The following is a 21,522-nucleotide window of genomic DNA, read 5'->3' as shown; positions in this document are numbered from 1 at the left end:
TTTGAACTGTTCTATTCACTCACAAAGGCACACAGGATGGAGTCAACGCTGAGCTGATTAAAGCTCGTGAGGTCACAGTATTGGATTTTAGCTCAACTAGAATGCACTAAATAAAAATAGCAATTTTCTTGTGTTCTGCAGCTGTTACCGCCGGGGAGGTCGAATCTTAGCATATTAGTCATAGAGAAACACGATTAATTATTCTCAGAAGGAAACGAGAAAATACCCAACAGACAGCCGAGCCTGTGATTTAATCGGCTCCTTAAGCAACGAGCAGCATCCTGAACGTGTCTTTGGCTGAAGCTTCAAGAGTCGCACAGCTAATCTTAATTTGAGTGACTCACCGCGCTCGCTCCTCCAGCCGCCCTCCAAAACACACAGAGATTCATTAAAAGTCCAGTCAACGGCATGCGGCGGAGTTATTTTCCCTCGCCGAGCCAGAACACATTCGCATTATCAGGGCGGTGCATCTGAATCATCTCTTGGTGTTTAGCTGTAACTCTCAGAGCTGCTGTTGCATGAGACGACCCTGGAGTCAGGAGAGCCGCACACTGATGCCATCATCTGTGGCGAATTGTAAATAAAACTAAATTAAACCAAGCTGAATCACTTTCTTCCATGTGGCAGGTGCTTTAGGGCCTTCTGTGCCTTAGAATAACTAGAATTAAGATCCACTCTCATCATCCATGTTATGCTGCTGTAAATATGTGTTTCTGTCTAACAAGCTCAGTGCACAGGGACTCATACGTTCATCCTCAGTGTGACTTTTTATCTCACTGCTCCAGCTCCTTGTTTATGCTCGTTTATATCTGTGGATCGTGTTTAAGCTGTTAATTACTGAACCCTCTGAACCACAAGCAGCTTCTAGGTGGTTTTTTTTTATCCCGTCACATCATTACTTCCTGTAGACTCATTTTGTATGGCAACATAAAGTCCTGCACCTCGATGGAAAAAGCACAACTATAGCTAGGAGAAGAGAGAAATTTAAAAAATGTCTTTTGTGTAGTATAGCAAAGTTACAATGGTATAAATAATGATTAAAAAAATGAACTTGTTTGATTATTAATACTCCGAAATTTGGAAAAATCTAGAATCTACATGTACGAAATGTTTCCAAGTGCCCACAAGTGTTACCAATACTGGACAAAACTTACATATTATAGATATTTTATTACTTTTTTTGTTGTTTTCATACTTGTCTCCTATCAGCTCTGCCTGCAGTTCAGCCAAAGTGTTCTCAGAAGTTTAATCCCAAGACTGTTGGTCACAGCTGACGAAATTTGGTTTAAGAAAATTGTTAATTTTAGAGGTAATATGACGAGTTCATTTGCAAAAACAGAGAACTCCATCTTCACAAACCTTCAGAAACCCACTTCTCCATCGTCTACCTGAGACGATATCAATCAGACTTAAGTTATCTCTGTTTTTGTCTTTTCTACTGAGTCAGATCCACTCAGCTTCAGTTTGATTGATATTATCTCAAGCAAACAACAAAAAAATATGTTTTCTGAAAATCTGATTTTGCAAATGAACTCTTCATATGATTTTAAACTTAGTTGTAGATAATTTTCAGACAAAACAGAGGCGTTCAAAAACCACTGAAAAGTTGAAAATCCATTTTATTCAGATTTAACTTTTTAATAACAATAAATATCACTGTGTCATGTCACTTTCAGCTGGTTCAGAGGTTTTAACTGACACTGTATTAGTTCTGTTGCTGCACTGTGCATCTAAACCTATTGCAGGACTGTAGATTTATTACTGTTTATTGTGATTTTTATTCTATTGGGGTTATATTTTGTGTTATTTAGTGTCTCATAGCCTCGCATAAGGAAGTTGCAAATTTAAATTTGTTGTCGTTATGCAATGACAGTAAAGAAGTTATGTCCCATTCTATCGTAAACGTCGCGTATACCTTCCTCGGGGGCGTTTTTGTGCCTTTCCAGTCGAGCAGGCCCATGCAGAAGCCCAGGGAGCCAGATTTGTGGCCTCCTAAAATCCTGGGATGCTGTTTATCTAGCACATTCTTCCTCTGCCTTTAAAATGCTTGTTTTGGCAGAGGATACACAAAGTTCGCTCCTGAGCGGAGAGCTGCTGGGGTAGTTGAAGGTCTCTTTTTTTGGCTCCCCTGAGTCAAAGACCGAGGCTTTCTATCAAACACAAGCAAAGCGATGGAACCGCAGGAGTTAGCGTGTGGGAAAATACACTGATAGCTTCACTATCGATTGGTATTTAATAGCTGATGTCGTCTGCAGTGTACGGTGACGTGCGGTCAGGGGCTGCGCTACAGGGTGGTGCTGTGCATCGATCACCGAGGGCTCCACGCCGGAGGATGCAACCCCACCACCAAGCCCCACATCAAGGAGGAGTGTCTGGTGACGGTGCCCTGCTACAAGTCCATAGGTGGGTGAGATCGGCGGTTTTGTCATGCTTTAAACTCACTTTTTAAACGTGCACATGTGATGTTAAGCTGCTTTTTTGGTGCCATTCGATCCAGATACGCTCCCCGTTGAGGCGAAACCTGTGTGGCATAAGCAGGCCATAGAGCTGGAGGAGGAAGTCACCGTGACGGAGGAACCGACGTGAGTTTCAGCAAACACAAACCCACCTCGGGTGCTTCCTTTTCTGAAAAGCAGAATGAATCTGGATTCAACCTTTAAACCGTACTTTCACACTTAGATTTGTGGGACTTTTTCCTCACTCGTAAAGCGGTTGTTACCCAGATCACACGGCCTCTTTGGACCCGTCAGACCTGAATATCCCGTTCAAACCATCGCAGGTGTTTGGGCCTTGACTGTAAATTACTATTATGGGAAGATGAAACTGCTAAAGCTATACAAGGTTCTCAAAGTTCATAACCTGGAAAAAGAAGAGGGGGAAGCTGTAAATTTACCCTTCTACTGAATTACTGTTACTCCTCAGGGATAAAAAAAAAAATAACAGCTCAAAAGTCAGTTCCCAGATACGCAGTTTCAACAACAAGCCGGAGCTGAGGACTTACCTGGAGGTGAAATTGAAGCGGACAGGGCCGAGTGCTGCCACGCAACAGCCACAGTATCACGGTTGTGTTCGTGTCAGCAGCAATTTCCATCAACGTGGAGTCAAAAACTGTAGCTGCAGATTTTTCCGTCGAGGCATGTCAAAATAGGTACGCGTCTGAATGCCGTCAAGACAAATAAACACGGATTCACGCTTGAGAGTGCGTCCTGTCCGTGAGGTTACTTGAGGTGAAGTTTCGACACCGAAGGTAAAAGAGAAAAACACATCTTTTTGGACTCCTTCAGTTCAGTCACCGGCTACCAGCATTACCTCAGCGGGCCCTCAGATGTTCCAGATGTTCTTGTCCCACATATCAACTGACTAATAATGGCTGTCCTCTGAAGATGGACAATATTTGGAGTCGACCCAGTGTCTTGCATGACTTGCATTAGCAGCCATTTTAGCCAGTTCAAAACATCTGTTCCTCTGACTCGTCTCCAGAGCGAGGGAGAGAGAGAGCGACGCCAAAACATATGATTTTGCTCTGTTGCAAAAAAAAAAAAAAAAAAGCATGTCTCTCCTCGAAAAAGCACATAAANAAAAAGCACATAAATAACTGTGTATAATACGCCGTCGTTCACTAGCCAACAACAATATCTGCCTACCATATGGGGCCAGGTTACGGATGTGAGAGAGCGACGCCAAAACATATGATTTTGCTCTGTTAAAAAAAAAAAAAAAAAAAAGCATGTCTCTCCTCGAAAAAGCACATAAATAACTGTGTATAATACGCCGTCGTTCACTAGCCAACAACAATATCTGCCTACCATATGGGGCCAGGTTACGGATGTGAGAGGAAGGAGAAGAAAATTCCTGCGTTAGACTTATTGCACCTCCACTGCCAGGCCTTATGGCTGCCCCGAAACCCACCGCTGTGCGACTGCTTGAAAAATTAAACCCATATATGACCCGCGATCCGGCCAAAAACATTTTTCCACCATGAGTAAATAAAATATTTCCATTGATGGAAATTTAATTGATATGATTAGCGTGGGGCTCTGGCGGATATTACAAAAATGTGTTGTTTCCTTCCATGAATGAAATCAAGATTGTTTTTGAACTGACAGATGTACTTTAACTACGCATGAAGATAAACATTTCTGCGGGTTCGCTTGTTGACTTTGTTGTTCCCGTTCCAAGGTCGAACCGCCGGTGATTCATTTGTTTGTCCAAAACACAATGAGTCCTCGAGCTCTCGTAAAGAGCCGACTTTGCTGTAATTATGAGCTCTTTATTGGGGCATCTTGTAAAACAGCGTGGCGCTCTTGTGTTGTGGGCCAACCGGGGTAGAGCGCTGCTGAAGGCCGCCGTGTTAGTGGTACCTGTGTGATGTACATTAAACATATGCTGCTTTTATAAGTCACTCAGTGGAACATTTGGACTCAGGTAATGATGGTTAGCCAGCTTCACTGAATGCAATTAGGAGGAACTCTTATAGGCATTATGTAGGGCTGAAGTCAACCAAAGAAAATATTCCTCAGCTCCTCCTCAGCCAACTCTACATTAACTCAATCGACCACAGTGCACTCTACCTGCTAGCCTTAAATGAAACCAGGTAGTATTTGCAGCATATTAAATCATTTTAACCTCATTTGCTGAAATGGCAACGAGCAGAGCAGCCTGCTCCTGCCTGTATGATTTCTGAAAATAAACCAGATCTCAGCACAAGAACTGTTGCAAATTTTACACTCGACTTTCTGGCCATCTGTTTGAGCACAGCGCAGCCACATCGGTCACATGATATCGGTGAGTTTGGAGTCGAGTTCGAGTAAATTTGGAATAAATCAGACCTAGCTGGATGAGTTCAAAGTTGTATAAACACATGATGGTTCACAGGTGGTCTGTTCCTCCACCTGCAAGTGTCCGACCAATGAGGATTTGATCTGTCCGATTAAAAAGTTGATTTGGAAACTATGGTCTTAAATAAAGTAAAATTAAGTAAAAAGAAACGACCTATCGTCAATTCTGTACCCAAAAAAACTGCACCAAAGAAATTTAATGATTAGCATGAAGTGAGAAGTTTCCATGATGTCGAGGCGGAACTTTAAAATCACTTTGCTGATTCGCGTCATTTTGTTCATGAGCTTGCAACAAACTAGACTTATGCAGCTGTTTTTATTCCGTCAGTGGCTCCAGCAGCACCTCTGTGAAACAGTTATCTCATCATGATTCTCTCAAATTCATCGACTTTCTTTCAGTAGCCAAAGAGAAATCCAATGCAAGTTCAGTAACTGCTGATTCACACAGTTTAGTCTCAGCTTAACCAATGCAGCTGGTGGCTTTGATTTTAAAATTGCGTGCATGAATGGAACCTCTCCAATAAGACGCTTTTAAATCCTTTTAACTGTGTCTGCAAAAAAGAAACCAGAAGTAGGTGGTTCTTCACTACAGTCAGTGTGAAATAAATAATGGATACTATACAAATTTAACATCTCAGCTTTGATGTGAGCTTTTCTGTTGGAGGAGCTTTCTGTGAGATACATGCCTTAAAACCTAGTGCATCCTGTACACAGTCTGACTGAATGTATTCATGAGCAGGAGCATTACTAAATGTCATGAAGATCATGGATCCTTGTGCAGAGTGTAAAAGTCAGCTTCCACGGCCATAAAAGATCAGTAAGAAGACATCATTAGTAGATCTCAGGTGTGATACAAATGCTGTCTTGTATAGAGTCATATTTCCACATGAGAATATCCAGACTGCTACATATTTTTTTCATGCACACTTAATGAACAAAAACACATCATGAAACACCTGCTATGATCTCCCCCTGTCACCACAGCTGCACATCACTGAATCATTGCGGATGTTTTGCACACATTCACCCTCCGTGATCCATCAAAACCTCTAAGGTTTTAATCTTAGCTGACATCTCTCTGTGCATTTCCTAGAAAGTACAGTTCTCATCGAGAGCATCAATTAAATTTGAAGATCAAGAGGGATTCAGAGTTCTTTCTGTCTCACACGTTGTACTTTTATTATTTATTTTACACTCTCCTGAAGCTGGGTTGACAGTTCAGTCCGTGGGCCTGAAGTATTTCCCCCTCTGATCCATTCTTTAAGACGAGGAAGGATGCGCCTGAAAGCCGTTTATCCAAGTAATAGCTGATCCTAACGCTCCACAGCTGTTCGATTAATCACAGCTGGACTGTCTTTCATAAATAGTTTGTGAGTTTATGAACCTGCAGGCAAATTAATAAAATCTGTTCACTGGGAATGCTCAAAATCTGTGAATTTCAAACTAAGGAAGCAGTCCTTATAAAATCTAAGTCAAATGGAACAACTTTTCCAAGCCTGTTTGATGCAGGTGTGTGAGCTATACGTACTAAATGAGCCTTACAACTTTATGTGTATATAAAATCTTTATCTCCAGCTTCATCCCTGGTCCCTGGCAGCCCTGCAGCAGGACATGCGGCGCCGGGACCCAGCAACGGACCGTCAAGTGCCAGGTGCTGCTGTCTTTCTCCCAGACCGTGGCTGACCTGCCCGATGACGAATGCGAGGGGGTGAAGCCTGCTACGAGCCAGCCTTGCTACCGGACTCCCTGCTCTGGCCAAGGAGGAGACGGCAAACAGGAGGAGGAAGAAGAAGAGGACACGACTCCGCAAAGAGAGGAGCTGCACGACTGGGAGTACGAAGGCTTTACGGAGTGCTCAGAGAGTTGTGGGGGAGGTATGGACACTCAGCTGATATCTTTAAAAGTAAAGACAAGTAGAAAGCACAGAAATGGGAAGTTTGAAGTTAAATGGGAGTTGATACAAGTCTCCAGCTGTGCTGTGGAACGTCATCGCTTTAAGCTTCTTTCTAACATGTTCATAAAAGTGAAGCTTAAGACTTCTTGCCCCCGATCCAATCCAAGTCATTTAATATTCAGTATCTGCCGGTATGGAGTCCCAATCCGATACCATTTTTCAAACGCTATTCATGCATTGTAGATTAGCTGCAGTAGCTGGTGGCGCCACCAGGTGGAGCCTCTTAGTGTTAGATAGTCAGGATGCTCAGTGTTACCAAGCTGAGAGCATTGTGGGGGTTTAGCTCGTAAAGAGGCACCATGACAAAGTCTTATGTGACGCTTAGTGACCTGTGGCTGGTGCATGTCCATTCAAGCCAGGATCAACTAGAACACTGTTCCTATATCCTAGTGGTAAATATGACCTTTGTTCATGTGTTCGTGGCTTAAAATAGCAACGCCAGCACAGGATTAATGTCTAATGTACTCATTTTGTAACACAAATCGAACAATTTTAAACTGACAATATTTTAAAATTCATGACACCTTTGCGATTGTGGACATAAACAAAGGAGGCGGTTTCGGTTCATGCCGATACTGATCAGGTAAAAATTGCCGACCCCAGTCTTAGGACGGGGACATCCTGAGTTCCTAATGGCTTTGGTAACATGCTGATGTTAAGCAGGTGGAAGGTTCACCACGTTCACAATCTTAAGTCAGTGTGTTAGCATGCTAGCATTGCTAAATTCACTAAACCCATGCTGATGGAACTGCTGCTGGTTTTGCAGGAATTGGCCATAAACAAAGAAATCTGAGCCACAATGACACCAGATGTAAAGTTAAAGACCCCCAAATGATGAAAATCTATTTTTTTCTACTGTTAACATGTTTATTGTGTGTTTTTCTTTATGTTAGAAGACATATGAGCCAAATAATCAGTCTACACCAGGTCTCCACATTTAAAAAACAAAAACAACAAAGGTGAACATTTAAGCCATTTTAAGGCTAAAAGAAAACATACAAATGTGTGATTTTGACACATTGAGAGGTGTTTCTGGGGTTTAATCAATGACTGAAAGGGACTTTAAGGGATCACAAGTTATTTCAGTTCAAGAGGAATTAATGTAAAAAACTAATTTCACTACAATCCATCTAATGTTGTTTCACCTATAACTAAAACTATCATCATATCCTGTTGTGATCATGAATGACTTTACAGCTTCTAATCGAGGTGTACTAATACGTGTCAGTGGTGAACCAGCAGACGTTTCCATCCCTGCGGCCACACAGCTAGAGTTCTTAAAAAGAGGAGCGCAGGTTCATAAATCCTGATGCAACCACAGATAATGTTAACAAACACTCACTGGGACTTCAGCAGCGGCCTCGAAACCATCACAGAATCGTTTCTATTGTATAAATACTACAAAAACAGCATATGGCCCAGTTTTATAGGACTGTAAATTCAGGCAAGCGCAGCTCCGTCAGTGTCACTGAATTCATCCCTGTTGCTACATGAAATGTGAAATGCAGTAACCAGTGACCTTACGTCAATGAATGACTAAAGTGAGGCTTCGAGCATGAGTAAGTCATATGATATTGGATGATAATGGATGGAAGTTTAACCCTAAAGGTCAGTAAACGCTGTGCCAGACAGAGACAGCTTCCCTAAACATCCTGCCAACATGTGTTTAGGCCCACTTTCATCTCCCCACCTCCACATCCAAGCCTGAGTGTGCATTTGTAACTTCGTTTCTGCACATGGGCGTAGGCTTATGTCAATGCTTGTATATGTGTGTGTGTGTGTGCTCTCCCAAACTCAACAAACTCCCATTCGGGGATGATTACAGCTTGGTATCGGATGTCACATACACACCCCGAGGGCTGCGCTCCTGTGGACCATCACACCACTGTGGCGTTTGAAGTGCCTGCTTCACTGTTATTGTCCCCAACATGAAGAACAGACTCACAGATTTATGTTACATTACTTTTAATATGACCTTACATTGCACTCAGGATTTATCCACAGCTCAGGCTGCACCGCTCTAACGTTCCCATCAGTGTTTTTTCACTGCAGCGTCTGCTTGCAATATGCTCCATATAGATGAGTGGTAATTTGTAAGCAAGAGATGCTTAACAAGAACAGCATGTGTTTGCATTTTTCTCAGAGGAAGGTCCAACAGCAGGACAGCAATCCGGTGTGTGTTAATGCTTCTGATTCCTTGGTTGTCTTCCCCCAGGTGTGCAGGAGGCCGTGGTCATCTGCCTGAACAAGCAGACCAGGGAGGCAGCGGACCAAACCCTGTGCGTGAGCTCTCGCCGTCCCCCCCAGCTCCTCCAGGACTGCAAAACTCAGCCCTGCCCACCCAGGTAACAGCAAAACCTCAGACCTCCTCGTCAATTCAAACACAGTTTAAAACGGTTTGTGCAGGAACATTAAAAAAGACTGATGGATGAAGGCAAATCGGAGGGGAAATATGTTTGGCTGCATTTTAAAAGAAAATATTAATTAAAAACAAGAGCTTTGCTCGTTTGCCAAGAGTGTGTCCCTCCAAAATATGCAATATATATCCTATAGCGAGGACATTTATGCACCATTTTGTGAAGCTTTGATGCATTCCTTGGCCATACACATGCAACCACTTAATTCTCAAACGATCAAAAAACACTCCACGAGCCGAAACCAATTAATCAGCTCTAATCATTGGTTATATACAAAAGAGATTCAAATGCCTCTAATCCACTACATTATCCTTCAAACCAAACCGCTTGGGCCAATTAAATCCCAATTTAAGCCACTTGAGTCCAAGTGATACTGAGGCAGAACGACAGTGATGGATGGTCGCATCACTGAGAGCAGGAAATTGAGCTTTGCGGAACCTGGTCAGAATCAGGGATTGGATGACAGTGTTTAGTTTTACCTGCGAGGCTCAGATGTACGATTCTCCTCGGAACGATCGGACGTGTTGGTGTAGAGACAAAGGAGGATTTAAGTGCTACACTTTTGGCGAGCGACTACAGTAAAATACCACCACTTGGCCTTTTACACAACTACAACTGACCTTTAATGATCGCATGTCATAATGACAAATCTACCACATTAGCAGAGGGGTTAACAGTGTCATGGCTTTCCTGAGGGGATGCGACTGAAAGGCTTGTGATCGCGCAGCTGAGCATGAAAAACATCACAGCAATCTGTTCAATACATTATAAAATATCTTGTGTTTAGAAATGGACAAAAGGGTTCAAAAGTTGTCTTGAATTTAGGCCAGTTAAAGGTCAAAATATCACTGAAATCCTTGTAGTCATTCTCTGGAGAATATGAATATTCTTGCTAAATTTTCAGTTGAAGTTATTGGTGCTGTTATAATTAGCTTGTTGCTACTGCCTTTTGACTTGTCAGCCCACCCTGTTAACCTTCTGAACCCTCTATGTTTTACTCCTGTCACATTTTTACTCCCTGTGAGTTTATTTTTTCTCTGCAATATAAAGTCCTGCACTTCAGTGGAAGCAGAACAACTAGACAAGACTAGAAAGAAGAGAGAACTTGTATACAGTATGACACAGTTATAATGCCGTAAATCATAAAAAAAGAAGAAAAACAAAGATGAATTTGTATTTGTGATACAAATGATGCAATCAACAAATAGCATTTTTTTTTCAAGTCTCCACAGGTGTTACCACTACTGAGGAAAATCGGTGTCTCTACATATTATAGATACTTACATGTTTATTTTTTTCCCCGTAATTATCTCCTATCTGCTCTGGGCAAACACAGCCTGCAGTTCAGCCAAAAACTCTCTGAATTTTTGTTATGTCACTGTTGGTCACAGTTGAGTCATTAATAACTTCTCTGTTGCACCGTGGAGCCCAGAATTTTTTGTTTTTTACAGAATCTCGTTGCAGCCAGCACTTTATTTGTAGGAACTTTTTCCACTGGGTTTGCTGAAATGTGGTTGAAAGCATGTTACCAATGACTAATACATGGAATTTTTTTTAAATATATATAGTTTCTTGTACTTTAAAAAAATAATAAATGTAACATGCCTCTGGCGAATTTTGGGGATCAGAAGGTTCAAGTTTTGCTTTTTTCCCCCCTTTATTCACTGGTGATCATCTCGATTATTCTGCATATCCTTCATCAAAATCAACCCCCTGTGTTGCAGCGATTGGATAACATGATGCACCAATAATAAGATTAAGAAAACATCAATTACATTCTGCAAAATATGAATGTATGTTAGGTTTCGGACATAAATTAACACAAAATCAGCAGACGAGGCTCTTATTGCACCAGTAGTGGGGTCAGTTTGCCTTAAATAAGCAATGAATGGCGAGATTAAAAACAGAAAGTTAAAAACAACAACAACAAAAAAGTTAAATGTGGAAGCAACATAGTGAATATGTGAACCATGACAAGTCCAGTCTCAGTGTAATGTCACCATATAATCACGCTTCGGGCTCCATATATGCCACATGAAATAATACTAATGCCTGATAGGTCTCCAGTTATCCCCCCATAGTCCAGTGGATATCTGTTTGGAATGCCGCCCAAGAGCAATAACGTAATGTCAGATTTGTAATTGCTAATGGTAACTAACCAAACAAGATTTATCAAAATAAAATACCTAAAAGATTAAACAGCAACATGGCATGTCTTTTAACAGTCGTGGCTGAACGGTGAGTGGATTTTGTGGTAGCCACACGTTTCAAGTTAACACCGTGGACATTGTCAGTGTTCCACCACTCACACTCTTGTCAGAAAACCCAGCGGCTTGCAGCCTGCCCTTGCCTGTTTTTCCAGGCCTTGAGTCTTGTTTTCAGGCACAACAAACGCTGCATTGGGCTTGTTTCCTTTGGCCCTTCACTCCCTCCCTGAGGCCTCCTCACCCTCCCATATTAGGCTACACTCTTTGGATAGTGTTCCCTCTGAAGGGAAACAGCCATTGGATTTAGCTTTGAGTAGTCCTGGTCCATGAACAAGCTTCATTCCCAATTCTCCTCAGTCCCCGGACCCTTGAGTAAATATGAATATTTTTGAAATATCACCTAATCCGTCAAGCCAGAAGTAAAGTTGCTGCCGCAGGCCTCAGATTGGAATGAACATGTGACGGTAACTTTGATGCTGGATTAATGACACTGCATGAAATTGTGTTGGACAACAACATGAATATTGGTCCTCATAGGTCCAGTGAAAAGTAATGCCACAGGGATTTCTCAAATATCAGTGAATTTAGCAAGAGGTTTAATACATCTTGCCTTTCGCAGTTCATGAATTTCCCTCTCGTGAATTTACATATTCGTAGGACTGCCAGAGCGTCCTTCTGTCCGATGAAGAAAAACCATCCAGCATTCTGACTGAGCTCCTCTTGACTATACTGATTTGATAATGGGGTGCATTCTTTAAATGCGTACGTCATGTGTTGTAGATCTGCAACAGACTATTTTGGAAGGTGGCTCAGTGAATGTTGTTTCCACAGGTGGGACACAGGGGAGTGGAGTTCATGCTCTGCTACCTGTGGGGTTGGTCTGATGACCCGGACCGTGGCGTGCACTCACCGGCCCTCTCGGAACAGCAACCACACTGCGGTTTTAAAGGACGAAGACTGTCCGAAGCCCAAACCCAGTCCCGTCCAGGCCTGCAACCGCTTCGACTGCCCTCCGATGTGGGACATGCAAGACTGGGGACAGGTAAAGGATCTCAGCGAGGATGTTCACCACTGTAAACTTAAATCTTGTACTGTTGGAGAAGTTGTTGTGTAGATGGATTCATGTTCATGTAAAAGGTAGAAAATTAACTGTGTTCCTCAAGGTTTAATTTTAGGTCCTACACTTTTTAACTACTTGAAAATGTCATCAGGAGACACGGCTTCAATTTCTATCACTATGCTGACGACACACAACTTTACATTTCCAATCAATGACTGCATTTTACATATCAGGTTATGGATGGCAGATAATTTTCAATGTCTCGGTCAGGGCAAAACTGAAACCCACGTCAACAAGTAAAACATCAAGGACTCATCATTGACTCAAATCCTCAGTCAAGCCAAAAAGAGACTCTTCAACTTCAGCTGCCTCAAAACTCAGCTCGACGTGTGTCAACTTAAACCATCTTTAGAATTGATTATAAGATCCTTCATTGGTTTATAAAGCTCCTAATAGTCCGGACTCTACCTTTTTTTCAGATTCGCTTTTATTCCATGAACTCTTTAAAACCCTCAGGTCCTCTCGAGGTGGCCATTTCATTATACTGAAAGTCAGAATATAAACCCATATTGAGGCATCCTTTTGATATTATTGTCCACATTTCTGCAGCAACCTTCCAGAATACCTGAAGGCAGCAGGGAAAGTTTTTATTGTTTTTTTTGTTTTATTTAATTCCTTTTGCTCGGTAAAACTTTGTGTGAAAAATGCCATACAAATGCCTGATTGATTGGTTGATTGATAAATGTCTTACCCTCTAATGTGACTGATAAAACCCCAACACTGTCTGTATTTTCGTGTCTACAGTGCTCTCAGAGCTGTGGTGGTGGGGTTCAGAGGAGGCAGGTACTGTGCAAACAGCGGCTGGCGGATGGCAGCATCCTGGAGATGCCTGAGACCTTTTGTCCATCCAAGAGCCCCACAAATCAGCAGTCCTGCAGCAAACAGGACTGTCCACCTCAGTGGGTCACAAATGACTGGTCCCAGGTAGCCTTTGTTTCCACCAGAGGACTTCTTGCTTATTTTTAGTTGTTCAAATTATCTAAAAATAATACTGTACAGGTTTTGCTCATTTTCACATCATGTATATTCATTTGTTTAGTGTTCGGTGACCTGTGGAAACGGCATTCAGACGATGCAGGCCATCTGCAGGAAACAAGGGGAGAATGGACGATATTTGACTGTAGACCCGAAGAACTGCTCCTTGACAGCCAAACCCATCAGAGTCCGGCCATGCTCCCTCAAGCATTGTGAAAGTAAGAGATTCTCTTTTTGCTTCTGTTTAATGTAAATTTTACTGATCAGACTTTGGATAATGAAGGAAAGATGCAAGCAAGAAGAAAGTTATGTGAAGCTCTTGCATATCACATGTGCCCCGAAGTGTAGTTAGTAGAGTCAATAATCAAGCCATTAATCTGTCTTCTAATTTAATTACAGACCCCATCAAGCCTGATCCCACTATCCTGGCACAAAATAAGGTTTATATCCAGTGGAGGAAAGGCAAGAAGATACAGTTGGTTGTTGGAGGTTATGCCTACCTCCTGCCCTGGACAACTGTGGTCCTTCGCTGCCCGACACGAAATTTCCGAAAAGGTCACGTCCGATGGTTAAAGGAAGGAAAGACCCTGTTCAACCTCCCACACCTCTCCATAACATCACTGGGATACGTGAAGATCCAGCAGGTTCGTGCATCTGATGCCGGGATATACACATGCATCGCAGGCCAGGCACGAGAACATTTTGTTCTACAGATCATTGGCAGCAAGCAAAAACTGTCTGTTCCGGAGTCGTGGCTTCTTGAAAGTGGACAACAAAAGGTTGGAAGGCAAGATGTGACCTCAACTAGAGAAAGATTGCAGGAGCTACCCATCTCCCTTAACAAATACGACAACATTGTTGAGCATTTGCTTGAACTCAAGGGCTCTGTCCAAGATGAAAAATACCTTGCTGACAAACCACACTCGAGTGAGAAGAACAAGTCAAATCTCGAGGATGAGAAAGCGAGCTCAGAACTTTCCATCCCAGTTGTGCTCATTGCTGATACCCACAGGCTGGACGAGATCATGCACAACCTCTCTGAAGGCCTCGGAGGACCTCGAGGGGAACAACTCATCGCTCAGTTGCTCAGCGAGCTCACCACGACACAGGGCGAAACCAACGAATCTACTCTTCACCCTCCGGAAAGTGCGGAATCTTCCACCCAAGGACCACTCCTGTATAAACCAACCATCAAAGCCCACACGTCCAGAGCGAGGAACCCGGTGATAATCCAACGGTCCAAGAAGGTTGGAGTGGCACCACTATCTGAAATCGTGGTTTATGTGGGGATGCCGATTTTGCTGCAGAAACCAGTTGCCACCTTGGTGCTGAGGTGTGAAGCGCTGGGGAACCCTGAACCATCCATAACGTGGACCAAGAATGGAAAAGAGTTGCACTACAATAGCAGGTAAGAACTAACCTTCAAAGGGGATTTTTTGGGGGCAAATTTCGTAGCTGACTGTGGTTATTTTGTCTTTGGCAGAGTCGGCCTGTTGCCCTCTGGCTCGCTGAGGATCCAGTCTCCAGGGAAAGGCGACGAGGGTTTTTACACCTGCACTGCCAGGAGCCGACTCGGAAGTGCATCTCTTTCATCTTGGCTGCAGATTACAGGTAAGTAAAGAAATAGCAGCTTGGGTCTAAATACTGAAGTTCAGTAGTTAGGGAAATATTTATTGAAAAGATAAACACCGCTCTTCTGTTTGTGATGTAGCTCGAGCCAGACGACTGTTAGCTTAGCATGGCCTTAAGTTTGGAAAAACTAAAAGTCGGCTTTCTAGAATCTTTTAAAGCTCACTTTAAATGCATTGGAGAAGTTTTGCCGATATTGAAAACAGTTTTTGTAGCTTTACCTACAAATGATTAAGCAAGTATTGACCTAATGTCAAGTTGAGTTTGTCCCGGTGTAGTTTTACGTAGTCCAGTTTGCAGTAATTTGTGTTGTTCTTTCGTGGTTCGGGCTGAGAGATTCTGGGAAAGCGTTCATTCAGCCGCGTAACACTCAGACACAAGAGCAACCACAGGCACAGATATATACAGCGGAGCTTTTACCTACCCTAGCGGCTCATCTGGCTGCGTCAGTGATGGGGAATGTCCGGGGGCATATCACAGCTCGGGTCATCTCCGAGCTGCGCTGTCCTTCGTCTTGTCGAAGCATGATCAGTCACAAAATTGCTGCGTTCTCATCAAAGCGCCGCCACTGTGGGTTTCCCGATTCTACGGCACTTTTCCTCCCCATACGGCAACAATTAGAGGTTCCAGGCAGTGTTTCAAAGGAGATTAACTCGACGTAGCCCGTTCAGCTAATCTAAATGGAAAGGATAAAGAGGCTTAAAAGTGCTGAAAAATGCCCCAGCTGTATTTTCTCATATTTTTAATTCAAATTCAGTTAAAGGCAATGTAATGGGTGTACTTTTAGGCATTTTATGGATAGAGTGGAGTGGTAGGGGAAAAAAGAATGCAATCCCAAGTACTCTCAGTAGCTTTAGGGGGAAATGAAATGGAAATAGAGTTTATTCTTGGAAAGCGTAGTCTTACAGTGAACGAGATCAACCGTTTTAGCAATAAAAAATAGAGACATGACCATCTCACTGAGGTAAAAGAAGGAAGTTTGAAGCTGCTGGATACATACAGTAATATTTGATAGTATTTATCAGCCGTTCATCCTTTTTCTTCTGCTACATTTAGTTAAAACTGAGATCTGCAGCTATTAAAAAGGTGTAAATGTTCATTAATGTCTTCAGTGAATGGTGTGAAAATACAGTTTTCTTTCAAATTCAAATACATGAACATATTTTCCTTGCTTTTTAAAGTATCTGAAACCCTACATTATGTGGTTTATTGTATTCTCAGGTGCCAAAGGAAGAAGTTGCGTTCAAGGTAACGTCGTTGGAACAACTGGTTCTGCTTGTTCTGAGAGGAGTAACAGCAGCCAGTCGGTTGAGCTGTGCCAAGGACAAGCCTGCCCCCTCAGGTAAGCAGCTGCTACTGCATGTTTGAGCTACTCACAGCGTATTTAAGGACTTTTTTGGCCAAATCAACAAACAAACAAGTGTCCAGGGTTGTAGCTGAACTCTGCTGTGGTTGGATGATCAGGTGGCGGGTGGATGCTTGGTCGCCGTGCTCGGCCACCTGCGGAGGTGGAACCCAGACGAGGAGCGTCCGCTGCATGAAGGGTCCTCAGGTCAGATCAAGACAGGCAGAGAACAGGCAGTGCCTAGGAACAGGAAGGAGACCCTCCGATACCAGGATGTGCAACCTGCTGCCCTGCAGCAGATGGGCCACGACCTCCTGGGGGCTGGTGAGTCCGCTAATTACTGAGCAGACACTTGTCACAACAGGTACACATGCTTCATTATCTATAAGCAGAGAAATACTTTCTATATTCAAAGGCAGCGATGCGATATTGGAATTTTTACATATAGAAGAATCTGTACAATATTCATGATAGTTACATATATTTCCTGTTTATTTTATTTTTCTACTGATGACCTTATCATGTCTCATCTCATCTCATATTTGTTGATGTCACCTTTTCTTATCTTATCTCATCTCGTATTTGTTTACTTCACCTTTTTTCTTCTTGTCTTATCTCATCACATCTCATCTCATGTCAGATTTGTTGACATCACATTTATTCTTCTTATCTCATCTCATCCTATTTCCTCTCAGCTCATGTCAGATTTGATGATGTCACCTTTTTTTCTTCTTCTCATCTCATTTTATCTCATTTGTTCTTCTTTTCTGATCTTATCTCTTTTTTGTTGATGTCACCATTTTTCTTATGTCATCCCATCTAATCTCATCTCATGTCACATTTGTTGACGTCACCTTTCTTCTTCTCATCTCATCTCATCCCATCTCATCTCATATTTGTTGATGTCATATTTTCTGTTCTATCACATCGTTCCCCAAGATGGACACTTTGCCCATTAAACTGTTGGCAAAAATCTAGCCACCTTTTTTTAAAATGAATTAAATGCTTTTTAGATTTAAAAATTGAAGTCTGATGAGAGTAGTTAGGCTTAAAAATGCCAAAGCAACAAAACAGCAGACACTAGCAAGACAAGATGTCATACTTAAAGCTGAACTTGTTTGTAATTTTGATGAAACCTCCTCCTTTAGTGCCATGGTCAGTGTGTTGGTCCCAGTGTGGCCACACAGCATCGCCATGTTTACTGCCAAGACACAAACGGCACCAAAGTCCAGTACAGGATGTGCAGCGGGCTCCAGAGGTAAACAGAAATCCAGCTATGAATTTCTAGTTGTGGAGATTTATACTGTTGATGTGCAGCAGCAATGTCTCATGTTTCAGTAAAAAAGTACTTCAGCAGTGTTTTGTGTTCTCAGGCCAAGCTCGGTGAAGAACTGCTCCACTGAGGCGTGCACTCTCCAGTGGCGTGTCGGCCCGTGGACACAGTGCACGGCCACCTGTGGACGTCATGGCTTCCAGTCGCGTCAGGTCACCTGCACGCACCTGCGGACGGGCAAGGCCACGAGGGAACATCACTGCATGTGGAGGCCTCGGCCGCCCAGCTGGCAGCGATGCAATATTTTGTCCTGCGGCAGAGGTGAGAAAAAACAAGAGGGACAAAAAAAATTTACTTATAAATGATCCAAAATATAATATATATTTTATAGCACATTCAGTACTGTGTGATCACATATGTTGAGCTATTAATGTGCAAAATCAGCATTTTGGCAGAATTTGGGGCAGATTCTGATTATTTTTTTTATACAATAACTTGAGTATATTTAATGAGGCCATGCACAATTTTACCTTCATACTACGAGTTTTCCATTTCACAGCCATAAGCTCAATACACAAAATAAAATAAAATATGACTGCATTAGAAAAAACGTTTTGACACAGAAGGAATCATGGTTAGAGGTTCACAAAATGTAGGTAAAAATGAGTCCTTTCATTTGCTGCAACCTGTTTTAACCAACCACCTGCCTAACATGCTGATATGACCCTTTAAACTTTACCCACTTTTCTCCAGTGAATTATCAGAAAACAGAAACACATCCAGGGTACCAGTGCATGTTCCTATGGCTCTATATTATAGACAATGAACTGGTGAAGTTCTGCTGTTTAAACTAAGATGCATCCCATGATACTGTTGATTAAAGTTGCCTACAAAAATTCAATTTTGTCTTGAGATTGTGACTCCTGGATTGGATGTAAAATATATTTGGTTGCAATTTTTAATAAGAACTCATATGTGTTTTTTATTCCTGAAAATTTCGCGTGTTGAAGTTTTGAGGGCTGAAAAATGCTGGAAATTGTGAATTAAAAAGCACATGATATTGACCCACCTTTACAGAGTTCAAGTGCCTGTAGCTTTGAAAATATACACAACATGAAGGTTAAATATTTGCATGGCTTCATTAAATGTGTTGAAGTTATTGTACATGAAAACTTAGCTTATTTAGAGGGGGTCAGGTGGAAGCATGTTTTGATTTTATTTGGAATGAGCCCATTTTAGAGGTTCAATAACCTGCATTATTGCCGTATTTCTGAGCTCCTTCTATAAGCGAACTAATAACATACTACCTTAGATTTGAACTTAAAGAAAATCAAGCATGGAAAGCCAGTCTGGTGGTTTTTTGCACTTGGGCTCTTCTCGTAATGGGCATAGTTTTGGTTTCATGCGATGAGGTTTGGAAGTGTCCGTGTCTAACACGTCTGCCGGTACTCCATTACAAAACCAGCGAGAAAAAATTTTCTGAAAAATCTCTGCAGCATCACGTATTTCCAGAAACAATGTGCTGGGTGAATAACCCGCAGGCCTCAGTGTGAGAACAAAGAGTGAATAAGGAGTCTGTCCATGACGAAGATGCTCCTTTGTTTCTTGGAAGACTTACTGATGTCACCTCTATGGTTCTTGGAGGCAGAAGTTGGTCATTTGAAGCTTGAAATACAAAGCATGAAGCTGAAAGTAGCTTCATGGCTACAAGACTATACTCTTGCTGCTTTATCTTGAGGATAGACGCTCGTGTAGTAAACTGCATCTCCTGTCTATTCCAGCAGGAGAGTGTCGAGACAGCACGAGGTACTGCGAGAAGGTCCGGCAGCTGGAGCTCTGCCCGCTGCCTCAGTTCAAGAGCCGCTGCTGCTACTCGTGCAGAAACACCTGAAGCAGCGGAGCGACACGGGGGGCCGCGGAAAACCTGGAGAGGTCAGGGAAGGTGCCAGCGGAGACTTGTAACCTCTACAACCCGTCCTAACTTCACCGATCAGTCGCGGACGGGGACAAACGAGCGCGGGGGGAACGTTTGGTTTCTCTCTCCCTCAACGACGCCACGCGTGGGTTTGAATTTGAAAGCATCGAGACATGTCTGTTAACGGGGGGCTTCAGTTTTTACTTGTACTTTTACTTTCTGAAGTCCGTGACAGCAGCTTTTCTTTTTCAAATTGTGAAACCTAAGAGACATTTCCACTGTGAGCAGCAGAGGCCTGTGGTTACCGCATGGTTTCACAAAGGGGAACTCAAGGCATGTAAAAACTGACCATCGACCCGGAGTCTTGTGTAGTTTCAGGGTTTTCCCTACAAACAATGCTCGCTACCAAGAAATTTCACATGAAACTTGACATGAAATGTAATTACAATTAGACATGTTTAAAAAAAAATTGATTGACTTCCTACCCTGGAATTCTGGGTAAAACTCCCCCGGAGCTTGTGATAACCACTGGATAGTTGTGTGTTTGTCTTTACTGCAGTTGTCTCCGAGCAGCATTGTTAAATAGTTTTGATGCTAAACGAGCTTTTATTAACACAGTGGGCATGATGCTGCTTAGAAACGGGAAATAGCTAACATGACTAAAAGCCTAATGTTTTATAAACGGTATCAGCCACCTGGGAAATAAATTATGGTCTGTGCTGAGTATGTGTCGACCGCAGTGACCGGTCGTTTAAAGCAGAAAGGAATTAGGACCGCAGGTGTTTAAAGCACAGTTTCTGGCAGAATACGACGTCGGACACTATATCGATTTCTCTTGCATGGGTTGCACTATAGGAGGTGTATGACTGAAGCAAATAATGTTTTGTAAAAAGAAAAAAAAAAGAAAAAAAGACACTTATTTTGCACTCAGAACTCATCCAAGTCTTTGTTCAGAACATGGCTTGCAGAGTTTTTTGTTGTTGTTGTTTTTAAATCTAGTTTGTAATGTTCCATAGTTTAGATGTTGTTTTTGTGATATTTCTTGAGAAGATCTTCGTCAAAATGTCCCTTTAACCACTTTGTGGCGTTTAAACATGAACAGATCTGATTAAAACCCAGCTCAAACCGTCCAATAAATTATATTATTTTTTCATTAGACTGACTTTTAAGTGGGGAAAAAAAGCAGCGTTCACCTTCGAGAACATATTTTAGTGACAGATCAACCAGTAGGGAGCTTCATAAAGGTCATTAGTAACGTACCAATGCCGGGTACAGTCATTACTGCACTTTTGACATTACGTCCTGGGCTTCACAACCTGTTTCTGGAGACTACTTGGCCTTTCGTCGAGGTGTGTTTATCTGAGATCACCAGAGGAAAAATATCACATTACGTATGCTCTTAAGTTATGTAGATATTTGTTTTGTCGTTTTAACTATTTATTTTCTTGTGTTCTTGTGTTTTTTTTTTTGTAAATAATGTCAGGTTTGGGGTTGTTGCGCTTCCCTGCAGCTGATGGTTTTGGATGTGCATGCAATGGGGACCCTCTGCTGGTGACTTGATGTGTTGCTCTTTGCTCATGCCCGGTTTCTCACTAAATAAAACCAAATACATTCCTTTTTATAATCTGGTTGTCGTGACTCTCTGTGATTCTTTCTTTCTTTCTTTTTTTTTTTCTTAAATAAAACTCTGACAGCAAGTCAAAGTGCTCCACTGCGTCAGATTATTACAACGCAATAGGTGCCAAGGGAGGTTGGATGGCAAACCAGAAGAACAAGCTTATCAACACAGGCACAGCTGTCTCCACATGCTTACTAAAAAGAGATGAGCACTTCCTCTTTCTGTGTTTCT

The 21,522-nt window shown here is 42.3% G+C and overlaps 1 protein-coding gene across 1 annotated transcript in view; it reads left to right on the top strand.

Annotated features, from left to right (window-relative positions):
- LOC103366508 (ADAMTS-like protein 1) overlaps positions 1 to 21,301 on the top strand; it is a 72,956-nt gene extending 51,655 nt beyond the window's left edge. Inside the window, exons 12-25 of the mRNA XM_008294256.1 lie at positions 2,256 to 2,403; positions 2,498 to 2,582; positions 6,414 to 6,712; positions 9,008 to 9,137; positions 12,248 to 12,458; positions 13,281 to 13,460; positions 13,576 to 13,729; positions 13,911 to 14,919; positions 14,995 to 15,122; positions 16,362 to 16,482; positions 16,605 to 16,809; positions 17,634 to 17,743; positions 17,859 to 18,079; positions 19,540 to 21,301. Of these exons, the coding sequence (XP_008292478.1) occupies positions 2,256 to 2,403; positions 2,498 to 2,582; positions 6,414 to 6,712; positions 9,008 to 9,137; positions 12,248 to 12,458; positions 13,281 to 13,460; positions 13,576 to 13,729; positions 13,911 to 14,919; positions 14,995 to 15,122; positions 16,362 to 16,482; positions 16,605 to 16,809; positions 17,634 to 17,743; positions 17,859 to 18,079; positions 19,540 to 19,649 (3,111 nt within the window). The 3' untranslated portion in view covers positions 19,650 to 21,301. The remainder of the gene's footprint in view (positions 1 to 2,255; positions 2,404 to 2,497; positions 2,583 to 6,413; positions 6,713 to 9,007; positions 9,138 to 12,247; positions 12,459 to 13,280; positions 13,461 to 13,575; positions 13,730 to 13,910; positions 14,920 to 14,994; positions 15,123 to 16,361; positions 16,483 to 16,604; positions 16,810 to 17,633; positions 17,744 to 17,858; positions 18,080 to 19,539) is intronic.
- The last annotated feature ends 221 nt before the right edge of the window (positions 21,302 to 21,522 follow it).

This window comes from Stegastes partitus, unplaced genomic scaffold, assembly GCF_000690725.1.
Source record: "Stegastes partitus isolate 25-593 unplaced genomic scaffold, Stegastes_partitus-1.0.2 Scaffold951, whole genome shotgun sequence".
Classification (NCBI taxonomy): domain Eukaryota; kingdom Metazoa; phylum Chordata; class Actinopteri; family Pomacentridae; genus Stegastes; species Stegastes partitus.
The sequence above is the reverse complement of the archived record's forward strand: the minus strand, read 5'-3'. Positions and strand labels throughout refer to the sequence as shown.